The 14,943-nt window shown below is 40.8% G+C and overlaps 1 protein-coding gene across 1 annotated transcript in view; it reads right to left on the bottom strand.

Moving 5' to 3' along the window:
- The window catches only part of MYOM1 (myomesin 1), a 111,892-nt gene that overhangs the window by 19,895 nt on the left and 77,054 nt on the right, over positions 1 to 14,943 (bottom strand). The window contains exons 19-26 of the mRNA XM_015420224.1: positions 13,411 to 13,607; positions 10,820 to 10,946; positions 10,060 to 10,244; positions 7,965 to 8,079; positions 6,095 to 6,251; positions 4,255 to 4,361; positions 4,054 to 4,098; positions 418 to 554 (exon numbers count right to left, since the gene is read on the bottom strand). Of these exons, the coding sequence (XP_015275710.1) occupies positions 418 to 554; positions 4,054 to 4,098; positions 4,255 to 4,361; positions 6,095 to 6,251; positions 7,965 to 8,079; positions 10,060 to 10,244; positions 10,820 to 10,946; positions 13,411 to 13,607 (1,070 nt within the window). The remainder of the gene's footprint in view (positions 1 to 417; positions 555 to 4,053; positions 4,099 to 4,254; positions 4,362 to 6,094; positions 6,252 to 7,964; positions 8,080 to 10,059; positions 10,245 to 10,819; positions 10,947 to 13,410; positions 13,608 to 14,943) is intronic.

The raw sequence follows: 14,943 nt of genomic DNA, 5'->3' as shown, positions 1-14,943 counted from the left end.
GTTCCAATTCTAGAAGTGCAATTTCCCCAAAGGTTGAATGACGGCTCAGAAAGCAGCCCTTTTTAAACTTAAAACATATAAGATTTTTTTTCTGTTTTCTTTACTGTAGCATGCACCCCCCCCCCCCCAAAAAAAACACCATAGAGTTCAAACGTGGTTTTGGAAAGTGCCATCAAATCACAGCTGACTTATGGTGACACTGTAGGGTTTTTAAGGCAAGAGATGTTCAAGGTTGCTTACCATTGCCTGCCTCTGTGTAGCAACCATGGACTTCCCCAGTTGTCTCCCATCCAAGTATCAACCAAGCCCAACCCTGCTTAGCTTCCAAGATCTGACAAGATCGGCCTAGCCTGGGCCATCCAGGTCAGGGCTAGTAGCGGGTAATCACTGTTAGACTGCAAATAGCCATTAGCTTACCTCTCCATCAGCGATTTCTTTGTCATTAAATACAAAGCTGACTTTAGCATTGCCAGAAAGTTTCTCAGCCTGCATCCAGAATCGCACCTGTCCCTTCTCCAGAATTTCCACTGCCAACTCTGACTTAAGGGGAACAACTGCAAAAAAAGACAGAGAGAGAAAGTTTCAAAGAGGATCCTTTCTTTGTGTTCATAAGTACTGTCTTCTCCAACAAACAAATGGCAGAGAGGAGAATGATATAGGCTGCTTTGGGTCCCCATTGTGACAAAAGGCAAGATATAAGTAAAGTTAATAAATAAGCAATTTAAGCTGGACATGGCAGGGAAGGAGAAGAAGAAGCAGGGAAAGGTGAAGATATGGGGGCTGCAAGGAGGAAAGAAAGAGGAAATAGTGACGGAAAGGGATACAGAAGAAAGTGAGGTACTCCCACAAGTCCTTGCAGGCTCCCCACTGCACAACTGGGCCAAGCCCTGCTGGCACCATGCAACTGGGACAGAGTTTTCCCGGGGAGAGACTGCCAGGAGGAGGGAAGGAGAGAAAGCTGAAGACGGGATCAGATAACAATAGGGTGGCAGTGGGAGAGAAGGAGAGAAAGAAGCAGGAAAAGGGGAGAGTCTATGGGACCTTTCAGGAAAGAAAGAGAAAATAGTGGGGGAGGGGAAATGAGACCCCTATGAGTTATTGCATGTCCCCCCCACTTGTTTATCTATAATATATAAAGTTCACATTAATATGTCTGCTATTTTTCCCATTGTAAATTAACAACTATGAACTATATTATCTGTGGATCCTGTCTGTAACCATGTTTCCTAGAACTTGAGGTTGACAATATTCTAACCAAGACTATGTTTACAGAAGAACTCATACAAGAATCCTCCTGTTTCATTGATCGTGGACCCTACTGTGATTGTAAATTAACAACTATGAACTATATTATCTGTGGATCCTGTCTATGTTTCCTAGTCCTAGGACTTGACAATATCCTAACCAAGACTATGTTTACGGAAGAACTCATACAAGAATCCTCCTGTTTCATTGATCTTGGACCCTACTGTGATTCCCATCTGGATGAAACTCCACCGTGTTCCTAATATCTCTGCTGTCTTTTTGTATTTAGATGCTTTAAAAAGCCTTTGATTGTGTGGAACCTAGTTTCCTGATTAAGTACTTGAACAGATTGGGCTCTGGCAAGCATTTTATAAAATGGTCAGAAATAATATATTCAAGCTTTAGCCTGAGCATTCATAAAGAGTCCTCTAGTTCGAGTGAAATAATTAAAGGAATAACTAAGGTGTCCTCCGTCAGCCCTATTACTCGCCATATATTCATCAGTGATTCATTCAACATCCCCATCCATCCATTGACAAAGAGCCAGGTTCAGCAGATGGTCAGAACAACGAAGGGCACATAAAAGGGATTACTGAGGGTGATTGTGATCATCATCTTGCAAGTGTCCTCTAGACACAATGCATCACCCCACAGGCTTCTTCTGAGCTGTTCATAAACAGGCAGCTAACAACTCAAGGAGCTGCGGTGGCTCAAGTGGTTAAGATGCTGAACTGCAGACTGTGGAAGGTCGGTAGTTTAGCATTTCGAGATCCGAGTGTGCCGCATGACGGAGTGAGCTCCCGTCTCTAGTTCCAGCTCCTGCCAACCTAGCAGTTAGAAAGCAAGAAATTGCAAGTAGATAAATAGGTACCACTTCAGTTGGAAGGTAACAGCGTTCCGTGCGCCTTGGTGTTTTGTCATGCTGGCCACATAACCACGGAAATGTCTTTGGACAGCGCTGGCTCTTCGACTTTGAAACGGAGATGAGCACTGCAACTCTAGAGTCGGATTTGAGGGGCTTTCGAGCAAGGGAAACTTTACCTTTAACAATTCCACTAGGTCATATGCTCCCTGACCTGACTAAGAACCAACTGCCACCCGTAAATTCTAAAGGCCTCTGTATTTGCCCTAGTTGACACCCTGTCTATGTCAGGAACTATGGATCTGGCTTAGCATGGATCCCTGCTGCTATATTTCAAGCTAAAGAGCCAGGATTCTACTAGACCGAAGGCCATATGCTATGATGACAAGTTGACGAGATGAGGAGGCATGTATCTGGGTCTCCTCCTTCCTCAGCAAGTGACATTGATGCTCCAGTAGTAATGGTATTGGGCCTGTGGCTTCCCAGGAAAACAGTCAATGATATGTTGACACACAGACCAAAAACAGCCAGAGCCTACTGAGGCATCAAGTGTCATTCCACCAACCCCAATGCATCATGACATGTGAGCAAGGGGGGAGGGGTATACTTCACTGGCCCAGCTTGCAGTATTAGGAAGTGCAAGAATTCAGCCCCTTAGTAAGTGCAGTTTCACACATTCCACATCCTCATTGCCAGCAACCAGTTAAAGCTTTTCTTCTGTTAGTTCTTTATGGTTACAGACATTACTTGTTAGTTGTTCCTCCTCTTCATGATCCTTAACAATAACATTATTTCAGGTCTCTACTCAGATGCAAGAAAAGCTTCAGTCTGTAGAAACAGAACAAAGTAGACAGACGAAATCCCCAAATTTAGATTCTACTCTGCACTATATCTCCTTGGAAACTGAGAAGCCCTGACTGGGGAATCTGCCATAACTGTGCTGTAAAATCCTTCAAAGTACTGGGAAAGTAGGACACGGGCAGATAATCCTTTGGCGACTCATTCCTCCTCATGATTTCTCAGGATTCATAGATGAACCCTTAGGGACAGCCACAACTGAATTTGTGGTATGTGTCTGGATAACACTAAGCCCCTTAAGTCCATGGGACTGAATGGGAAGCTATGGAAGATTCCTAGATAGAAAGCAAATCAAGGAGGAGGAGGAGGCTGAGTCTTGTATTGATTCAACTCAATTTACATTTTTGAGAACAGCAAAGTTCCTAGGTGTTCTCTCTACATGGCGAAGGAGGAGGAGGAGGAGGAGGAGGAGGAGGAGGAGGAGAGGTGAAAAAGAATTAGATCGTTCATTGTCTCCCTGGATACTTCTCCCTTCACATATTTACAACTGCTGTGTGAAGAAGCTGTGTGCATTATCTTTATATTTGAATATGAATAGAAGAACAACAAAGGAGAGCAACTTGTGACCTTTTAAACCAAACTGGTGATACCATATAAATCAGTGCTTTTGCATCAGCATGTGGATGTAAAAGATGGCACTGTGCTGTTGCTGCCTTTGTCTCACTGTTACCTCTGTGACAATTTTAAGCTCTTGTGTGAAATTAGCTGTGAATATTTTATCCTAAAATGGATCAGAAAACAAATGCTAAGGCCAAGAGGTTTGGTGGAAAGAGTTAGAATGACCTAGAATAATTTGCTGTTGTGTGGAAAAATCTTCAGTGGAGTCTTTCTTTGGCATCTCAATAACAAATCAGAAGAATCCAGCCTACTCCCCCCTGCCAAGGTAAGCATGAAGTGGCTTCATAGAGCCTCATTTCAAGACTGCACATTCTGACAGTCAGACAGGTCAAGCATGGATACCTTTTTGGCTTGCACATCCACCTAGCAGATTTAATTCACGAAAGGAACACCTCAGTGGATGTGATCAGCCTAGAGACAGCACTTGTCAAGTCTTATTCTCCCAACTGGTATTTCATGTTAATACTTACTTGGAAATTTGTGCTGATGGCTGAGAACAAGAAGGCGCTTCATTTCTGCAGAACAGTTCAAAGAAAAGAAGTATTAGAAGAAGTCATGTATGTTACGCTGTGGACAAACATGCACTGTTTATTATATTGCCCTTCATCGTCCTGCAGTTGTATTTGAGAACCTTTTATCTGAAATATGTACAGAAGAAGCATGATGCTCACCTTCTTCATCTATAGTATAGCTTGAAGAGACACCATCTGTGTCTGTGACGACACAGGAGTAAATGCCCAAATCTTCTTCACTAAGATCCTTAAAGATAGCTTTTGACCTTTAAGACAGAAGAACTTGGCTTAAGCAACAGGGATAGACCCATACCTAATATATGAACAATATACAATACTTAATAACTAGTACTTATTTTCAGATGTGAGGATTCCGTGCATTTTGAGAGAAATTTTCATACAGTTAAAACACAGACACTAAAGGCTTCATGAGCTAAATGGCTGCAACAAATAGTACAAAACGTGTACACAGTCTGAGATCAGAAAAGTAATGAGGCAGCCCTTGAAGGTAACCTGGAAACTTCAACTCATACAGAATGCTGCAGCTTGGCTGTTAGCCATATTACTTCTGTTTCACAGGTAACTTGACTGTCAGTTTGTTTCCTGGCACCATTTAAGGGACTGATTTTAACAGTTAATGTCCTTCATTTTTTTTTTATTTATTGGTTTTTTGTATAAATACAACATCATTGAACATCTTTAAAACATCTGTGTCTCAATAAAAGCAGTTAATGTCCTTCATGACCTTTGACCATAATACTTCAAGGATGATATCTCCCGGTGTGGACTCACCTGCCAACTCCACTTAGCCCAATAATTTTTGTTGAGGGTGCCCTCCAATCAGGATATGCAATCATCCTCTATGAGACTGATGGCATTCACAGTGATTAACACCCCCTCCCCAATCTATGAAATGATCTGTCCAAGGAAGGCTGCAGGGTAGCCCTCTCAAGTTAGCTTTAACAAAATGTGTTCAGTGACCTTATTTCAGAGACCTTTCCTTGGCCAAGTTGTAAATGAGATTCAGTGCATTTTTAATAACAGCGATAACACTGGAATTTGTTATGGAGTGTTTTGACTAGCTGTAAATACTTTAAACTTGGTTTTAATGACTTTAGTTTGTTTTTAAATGGTTTCAAATGCTTAGAGAAGTGGAATATTTTTAAGAAAAATAATTAAATCCATAAATACATAATAAATGCACTGGACTCCAACAGGACTGCTTTGTTTACAATTTTGAGTAGAAGTTAAAACTGTCATCCCATTAAGAAAATCTAATTCACAGGTTAAGAAAGCATGAAATTTGATGTAAATGGCACAGAATGATCACTTGTATTTCTAAGTATAATATAGTTGCTATCATTAACATTTCTTACTTTCCACCTTTGGTGTCAATGGCTAAACGAGAGTCATCATCAATTGGTTCATAATTTTTGGACCAGATAAATTTAGAGTCTGGAGACATCTGATCACATTCAAAGTTCAGTGAAATTACTCCATTGTCATCTACTTCAACAACAACTTCTTTTGTTCCTGAAAAATCAAAGGAACAGAATAAAATAGCTGGCATATATGCTGAGTCTAAATAAAGCCATTTTCTTAAACAAGAAAAAGTTGACCTCTTTCCAAATACCCCAATAATATAATTAATATTTTAAGATTATGGGCATGAAACTGGAGGCCAGGGAAGAGGGGAGGATCCTGGCTACCTGCTTCTTAGCTTAGCAGGTCAACTGTGCTTTTTTCCAACTTTGACTGATGAGCCAGCTGCAGTCTATCCTAGGCAGATAAGATTTGTCCACTGTGGTGCATGCCCTGGTTATATCAATATTTGGCGTGGATCATAGCAACCATGCCATTATAGTCTTGGACCATCTACCCTAGCTCCGTGAAACTGGGTAATGTGAAATTCCCCTACATGTAAATTTGATGTAAATGGCACAGAAAGAACACTTGTATTTTTAAGTATAATATAGTTGCTATCATTAACATTTCTTACTTTCCGCCTTTGGTGTCAATGGCTAAACGAGAGTCATCATCAATTGGTTCATAATTCTTGGACCAGATAAATTTAGAGTCTGGAGACATCTGATCACATTCAAAGTTCAGTGAAATTACTCCATTGTCATCTACTTCAACAACAACTTCTTTTGTTCCTGAAAAATCAAAGGAACAGAATAAAATAGCTGGCATATATGCTGAGTCTAAATAAAGCCATTTTCTTAAACAAGAAAAAGTTGACCTCTTTCCAAATACCCCAATAATATAATTAATATTTTAAGATTATGGGCATGAAACTGGAGGCCAGGGAAGAGGGGAGGATCCTGGCTACCTGCTTCTTAGCTTAGCAGGTCAACTGTGCTTTTTTCCAACTTTGACTGATGAGCCAGCTGCAGTCTATCCTAGGCAGATAAGATTTGTCCACTGTGGTGCATGCCCTGGTTATATCAATATTTGGCGTGGATCATAGCAACCATGCCATTATAGTCTTGGACCATCTACCCTAGCTCCTTATCTATTTCTGGGCACAATTCAAAGTGCTGGCGCTGACCTTTAAAGCCCTATTTAGTTTGGGACCAGCATAACCTGAAGGATCATCTACTCATTTATGAACCTAACTGACCAGTACAGTAATCTTCAGAGGTGCTGCTTGAGGCCCTCACCTTCCGAGATTAGACCGGTGGCAACCAGGGACAAGGTACTCTCTTCCCTGGGAGATTAATTTGTCTCCTTCTGTTGCTATCTTTTAACAGTGTTTGGCAATCCCTCGGTGATCCCTCCTTCCTGCCCAACATTTTGATTGTTTTCATATATGCTGAGTCTAAATAAAGCCATTTTCTTAAACAAGAAAAAGTTGACCTCTTTCCAAATACCCCAATAATATAATTAATATTTTAAGATTATGGGCATGAAACTGGAGGCCAGGGAAGAGGGGAGGATCCTGGCTACCTGCTTCTTAGCTGAGCAGGTCAACTGCTTTTTTCCAGCTTTTTTCCAGCTGCAGCCTATCCTAGAAAGATAAGATTTGTCCACTGTGGTACATGCCCTGGTTATATCAGTGTTTGGCGTGGATCATAGCAACCATGCCACAATAGTCTTGGACTATTGTTCAAGCTCCTTATCTATTTCTGGGCACAATTCAAAGTGCTGGCGCTGACCTTTAAAGCCCTATTTAGTTTGGGACCAGCATAACCTGAAGGATCATCTACTCATTTATGAACCTAACTGACCAGTACAGTAATCTTCAGAGGTGCAGCTCCAAAAGCATCTATTCTTCGGCGCTCGGCCTTCCTTATAGTCCAACTATCGCAGCCATACATGACTACTGGGAATACCATTGCTTTGACCATGCGGACTTTAGCTGGCAGGGTGATGTCTCTACTTTTTATCATGCTGTTTAGGTTCGCCATCGCTTTCCTCCCAAGGAGCAGGCGTCTTTTAATTTCATGGCTGCTGTCACAGTTTGCGAGGATCTGGGATCCCAGGAACGTGAAGTCTGTCACGACTTCCACAACTTCCCCTTCTATTTGCCAAGGAGTGATGGGGCCGGATGCCATGATCTTAGGGGTTTTTTATGTTGAGCTTCAAGTATGTTCTAATTTGTTAGCTGCCTTGGTGGCCCATATGAGGGAAAAACGATGGGGTATAAATTTTGTAAAATAAATAAAAATAAAAACATCTGCCCTCATCACTTCAAAAACAGGAGAATACAAGAGGCACTCTGCTTCTGTAGGATAATGCTATCTTTTAATATTCAAAGAACAGAATAATTTTCCTATGTGCCACATATCCAGTTATTCTGATGAACAGAATATTTTATTTAACACAACACACCTTTTTACACAACATACAAGTGTACATCGACAAACCTGGTCGAGTTTCAGCTACTACAGGATCAGTGGAATCTGATGGTTTCCCAACTCCAGCTTTGTTTGCTGCTCGTACACGGAACACATAACTGGTCCCTTCTTTTAGGCCACTTATCTAAAGGAAGCAAAAACATATAATACAATTTAACATTTTAATGGAAATGTCTTCAGGTTAGTTGTATCCCTGGTTTGTGGTTTTGATGGGTAGAATTTCTTTACAACCTGGTACAGCATTGCTGGCAGAGGTTGTGTGGCCAACATGCTTGTTTGATCCACCTGATATTTCAGTAATAATCATACACAGCAATTTGTTTAGTGAAGCACTGTCGGTGGATCAGACAGACATTGGCTGCTGCCATGTTCACGTGTTCTTTGGAGACTGTAAGATATGCTCCATGGTCCAAATGAAGTTCTTAGCAGACTGAATAGGAGAAGAGCCAGACAGAATGAAAACACAGAAAGAGATGCTACTATCACTAGTTCTTCAACAATGCAATCATCTCCACCAGTCATGCAAATAAGGTACTACAACCTCTCTATGTTTCTGACCCATAATTTGAAGAAGACACTTTATGCAACAGCAAAACCAACCCCCACATTTCATGTTTCTCCACTAAAAACCCCATTGCCATGTCAGGCAAAAAAACAAACAAACAAACCCCTAATGAAGATTTTAATGGAAGTCCAAGTATCCACACTACATCTGTAACAATCCATCATGAAAGTGCTTTTCACAATAAGCTATGCTATTCAAGTGCTATGATAGTGGAGAAAACAATTTAGCCATTCATGAAACCACAGCAAATCAGGCACTACGTATGTATGGATTATGCATTACATTTAGATAATTCTGCTGCTTCCAAGGCTAAAAAGGTTGCACAGTATTCTCAGAACATTTTCAAAGTGAACTGTTTTAGCTGTCCAGTCCTTGGAAGGATTTCTCTTTCTCACTTCTCCTTTGGTATGCTGCTACCAGCTGGTCATTTTGAGAATTACCCACCAAGAGGGCCAAGCACTCCTAGCTCCCCTTCTGTGGTGCAAATTAAAGGTTCTGCCTAATGCCCACATCTCCAGCTATGCAGTGATTGGTCACCATGGGGATGGCTTAGCACACTTGCACACTCCTGTGGAATGAACAATCTAGCAAACAGCTGCCTCCCTTTTCCTGGCACCCATCAACTAGCATGTTTGGAGGTCAATGTGAACCAAGAACACTCTCTTATATGCTGTCAAGTTGCAGCAGACTTATGGTGACCCCATAGGGTTTACAAGGCAAGAGACATTCAGAAATGGTTTGCCATTGCCTGCCTCTGTGTAGCAACCCTAGACTTCTTTGGTGGTCTCCAATCCAAGTACTAATGAAGGCTGACTCTGCTTAGCTTCTGAGATCCAAAGAGATCAGGCTAACAGGTAGGTGAACAACTACCAGCATTTAAAATATTATTTTATTTTTATTATTTATTAAATTTATTAAAAGGAAAAAGTCCACACACATACTCTGCACAGGAACATATTGAGGAAGGAAGACAAGAAAATGAGTAAATATACATTCCTCTGTCCCTCAACTCTATACAAGCCCTAGCTGGTCTTCTTTTAAGACACATTCTGTAACTTTGTTACAGTGTTCTAAAGGATTCCCATTAACTTGGAATCTTTCTCCAGGAAGAGCCAATCCTTTCTCTACTCCATGAGACAATGGCAGCCCTTAAGGTGTAGCTCAGGTGTGAGAGCTCCTACTTTCAGATGAAATCAGCAAAATAGTACCCCTCTTGCTTTATGCCAAGGGATTTTATCTCTTCTGTTTCCCCATTCCCTTGTGGATCAAAGAATCCTTTCATGAAATCTTCAGAATTATATCATCTAGCCTCTTGTACCCTTCAAGTCTCTGTGTCTCTTTTAGGTGTCAGATTCCAGCCAGGATATGAGCCGGTCATTTCATTGCCTCTGGACACTATTTATTAGATGAGTGTGGACAAGAGCACAAGAGAGGATAAGCAACCTAATATCATAAAGTGTCCCACCCAAATTGTACATGTATAAGTGGTTGGCCTTAGTGATTATTCAAGAGCAGAATTCTTCACTAGAACTGGCTTACCTTCATGAATTTGCTTGTAGTTGCCTTCTCATTCACACTCTTCCAGTGTTCATCTGTGGCACTTGTTTCTTTCATGTCAACATAAAAGCCAGTTACAGGACTTCGGCCAACATAAATTGGTGGCTTCCATAATACAACCAAAGAATCTTTCCTGACTTCACTGCAAGACAAATCATGGGGTGGACCTAGAAGAAAAAATTAGACAACTGAGATTACAAGTGCAATTAGTGCCTACCATAAAAGAAACAATCGTTGCACAGAAAAAGTCAGTCTACCACATTACATTACCACATTACTTAGCCCACATTACAGAAGAAAGACAAGAAAATATGGCATTAACATGGTAGTATTCACCCTTTTTATCCATCATTCATCACCATTTAACATGGGCTTCCTCATCCTCCTCGTGTTCCTTGCCAAGCGATTTAGGTAAGCACATTTAGAACAGCCCTGGAACAAATTTTCTGTGCCCTAAACTTGCTTATTAAGGTAATGTTAAATGTCCTGTTTGTACAGACACATAAAGGATGTGATAGACAAAATGATTTCAGAAACCATCATCTGTAAACATTTTAAAGTAAGTGCTCAGCACTTACAGGATCAAACTTTTGCAGTGCTTTCAGGAAGGGTTGCATTGAGATCAAACTTTTGCAGTGCTTTCAGGAAGGGTATTTCTGAGCTATTCCAGAAATCACTTCTTTTTCTTACACTTCTGTTGCACAGTTTATCATGCCACACTCCTATTTTTTCTAGATCTGACCTGGAACAGCAATGGTCCATTCTTCACATTTGAAGGATTTGCTAGCTGGAGATGGAACGCCAAGTCCAGCTAAGTTAGCAGCAGCCACTTGAAATTGGTATGTTGTGTTTTCCTTCAAGTCATGTACCTACGACATTGATAGAAAAAAATAATTTTGTAGTTTATGCACTTTAATGTCCTAACAAATGTTCCTTATTGCCCCCTAAAAATAAATAATCTAAGTAAAAAAAGTATAGGCTTGCTTTAAAATAGCTTGTATCTCTATTAGAATCAGGAATATGAACCAATAAACTTAACCAACAGTTTTAAAAAGCTTTCCAAGACTTTTAAAAGCATACAAAAATATGTGTTTACACATGCAACACTGATACGAGGACATTCCCAATATTCCAATAGACAGTTACAAAAAGAAGCTCATATAATAAGGACAAATAAAAGTGCATCCAGACATGCAAAGAATTGGATAATAGTATATAGAAAATAAGACCTAACATCACTGTAGAATTTTTATCATCCCAAAATATTATAATTATGGGCCATATCTATATAAAGGAATATTTCTTGCTATATACATCATGGCTGAACTACTATAGCTCTTCTCCCAGATGTGGGGGAGGGATGCCCCACAGATTTCTTCCAATAACAGTCTATGGAAGCCTTTGCAGTGATCAACAGATTTCCATTTTAAGTTATTCTCATCAATAAGTAGATGTAGATGACCCATTAGAAATAAGGGATTTCGGGCATCTTATACTTTATTTATTATTTACATTATTTTTAGTTAGTTAGTTAGCCTACCTTTCTCACATGGACTCAAGGTGGATTACGTATAGCGGGGTAAGTACAGTCAACAAAATAGGGCATTCAATAACCAATGCATTAGGATATTAGAAGTCTGGAAGCCACCAGAAAGAACTGAAGCATAGCATAAGTATTCATGTGACCCATTAAGTGGTACAGAAGTTACATAACTGAGATCCTGCTTACAATCAGCTATACACAGCAGGTTTGTAAAACTGTTGTGTACGGTGCAACCCTATTACCTGAACAGAAAAGCTCTTTAGAGTAGTTCAGTTTGCATAGTTTGTGGGAAGTGAGGAGAGTGCAAGCTTTTCTGACCTCCTTGGGCAGGCCATTCCACAAGGTGGGAGAAAGCACATGTACAGGCAGTTGCTGATTTTGCCCATTTTCTAGATAGCACCCAAAGAAGCCCTTGCTGACCAAAATTGTCATGGCAGAGTATAGGGAGAGAGACATTCCCACAAACAAGAAGGGCCAAGGCCATTAAGAGGTTTGTATGTGATAGCCAATATGTTAACTTGAGCCCATTTATTTTACATACCCTACAAACAGTAAAATGATTTTTCTACACCTTCTAATTGTATGGCATTTCCAAAAATTATATATGAAATCTTCACATAGTTACCGACGACAAGAACAATAATCTTAGGTCAGATTGTAAATGAATTTCAATTCATATGAACAGTTCCCATTAATGAAATATTTTAAAGGAGCTCTCTTGGCTGATACCAGAGTATGATTGTATTGTCTGGATCTCAGAGTGTTGGATCCAAAGAACTGAGAGCAGCAGAAGAAGAACTTCTAGCACTTTTCTGGAAATGGCTGTGGAAAAGCTAGAGTAAGGCTGTGATTACACACACTAAATAATCCACTTTCAATGCACTTTCCAACTGGATTTTACTGTGTGAACTGGCAAAATCCAGTTTGAAAGTGCGCTGAAAGTGGATTGAAAGTGGATTATTTAGTGTGTGTGATTGCAGCCTAAGACTTTGCACAGGGATTTAAGAGGTAGATTTCTCAGAAGTTCTCAGACCATTACTTGTGCAGTAAGGAGCTTGTGCAGGCTGTTGTACAAATGGATGAATCTCATTGGACAAATGCCACTGGACTTAAATTCACTTCTAGTGCAAGGGAGGGGTCGTGACCATAGCTCAATGGTAGATCTGCTTGGCATGCAGAAAGTCCCAAGTTCAGTCCTTGGTATCGCCAGTTGAAAGGACCAGTTAGTAGGTGACGTGAAAGACCACTGCCTGAGAACCTGGAGAGCTGTTGCCAGACTGATTAGACAATACTGACCTTGATGAACCAATGGTCTGATCTCTCCTATATTATAAAAGGGTTTTGGGTGCCAGAATTCTAAAATGCACTCCTTTAGTGTTAGGCCGAAAAAACTGCCACTCGGAAGACACTGGCTGGGTTCATTGGCTGCTTTGTGCAGTCCCGCCCAGCGTTCCAAGGTCATTTACATATGGAAGCTGATTGGACTACACTCCATTCCTTGACACTGTTTGCCCAAAGCCAGAGCACTGCCCCAGAGCCTCTTTCTAGATCCCGTTGTATTGCTTTCACAACGGGCTTTACTGCTAGTTTAGTATAAGGCAGTTTCATGTATTCATGTGTTCAAGACTGTCTTTCTGCAAGCAGAAAATAACCTTTGGATGCAACCCAGAAGCTCTAATGTATAGAGCAGAACTTCCCCCTTTTCACACCTGACATGTGTTACATACCAGACAACATTTTATTAAAATACAACTGAGACATATCTAGCAGTACAAAAATTAAACTCTTACCCTGTAAGCTCTCTCGCTAACAGCTTTAATGTTAGCTTCTTTCCACTCTCCAGGTTTCCCACCAATTACTTCTCGGTAGTTCACGTAATAGCCAGTTATTTCTGCTCCACCAACACTTTTGGGCTGTTTCCATCCAAGAACCATTGAGTCACGAACACTTTCAAGCACAGTGATATCATATGGTGGAGATGGAGTAGCTGTTTTAGAGTGAAATGTTTATTAGTAGAACAGAATGATTAAGTTAGACAAATAAATATTTATATGAATGAATTCAGATTAATTCTGGGGTTTCTCCCTTCAGGCAAAATCATAGCATACTTTGGAAATCCTTCCTGGACTTCCATAAGTCTATACTTTTTGTTGTTCAGTCGCACAGTCGAGTCTGACTCTTCGTGACCCCATGGACCAGATCACGCCAGGCCTTCCGGTCTTCCGCCATCTGAAAGAGTCTATACTACCTGGCAACAAATATTTATGGGATTTTGTTAAGAAACAAAGCTAATGCAAAGTGAAATTGTGTCATGATTGCCAGTCTAAAACAGTCATGAGATATACTTCAAAACAATGTAAAATGTGGAAGGAAAACAAATACCAAGAGAGTACTGCAAAAAAAGAAAAAAATGAATTATCTTTCTGAATCTAATTGTTTTATTTCTCAGAATTCTTGTTTATGTCGTTCTCCTTGTTGCACATACCCTTCTTCCTCAAGTGATAAGAAGTTCTAGGGATAGTGCTTACCTGTGTTGGAAGAGAGTGCAGTGGAGACTTCTAGCATATTTGTAGTGTATTCCAGTTTAACTTTAACTTGAAAATGGAACTGAATTGTCTCTGAAATCACCCTAATGTGTGTTTACAAGAGCTACAAAAGAGGACCTACTCATACCTCACTAGTTAACACCCCCCCCAAGCCCAAAGCCAGACACAAGCAAGACCTTCTCAGCAGATGATCTGAGGCTGTATGAATCACTCCCTGCTGTGGTACACAAGTACCTTTCTATGGCCTTTATAAAACAAAGTAAGGCCCATTATTTTAATCTGGCTTTTAGGAATGTTTGCTATGGTTTTATGTTGGTTTGATTGCTGTGCTCTTATAAATGGGTTGGAGCAAAAGGGATAAGGGGGGATTAATACATGATTGATACAACTAATAATATAATTTCAGTTGGGGGTTCTGAGTTTGGTGTCACTATTAGGCCTCTAAAACCCAACTTTCCCCATCTACTGCCATAGTAGGGTTGCCAAACCCCCAGGGGTCCCCTATTTTGGGGGGGTTTCTACCCGCCGCCGGCCAGATGGCCGGTGGGGGAAGCCCCACCCCCAACACCCACAGCCACCCATCTCTCTACCCTTTAAGTGTGTGCAACCCGGTGTTTCATCCCAAGTGCGAACTCCGCAAGCTTTCAGGGAAAAGCCAGCTTCGTTCTTAAAAGGGAAACGCAGCTGCTCTTAAAGGGGAAACGCCGGCTGCCGGCTACTTTAACTGCAGGGAACTGCCGTTTCTGGAGATCCGGCGCACGGGCGGGTGGGGGGGGG

Source organism: Gekko japonicus, unplaced genomic scaffold, assembly GCF_001447785.1.
Source record: "Gekko japonicus isolate JY-2015 unplaced genomic scaffold, Gekko_japonicus_V1.1 scaffold209, whole genome shotgun sequence".
NCBI lineage: Eukaryota > Metazoa > Chordata > Lepidosauria > Squamata > Gekkonidae > Gekko > Gekko japonicus.
The sequence above is the reverse complement of the archived record's forward strand: the minus strand, read 5'-3'. Positions and strand labels throughout refer to the sequence as shown.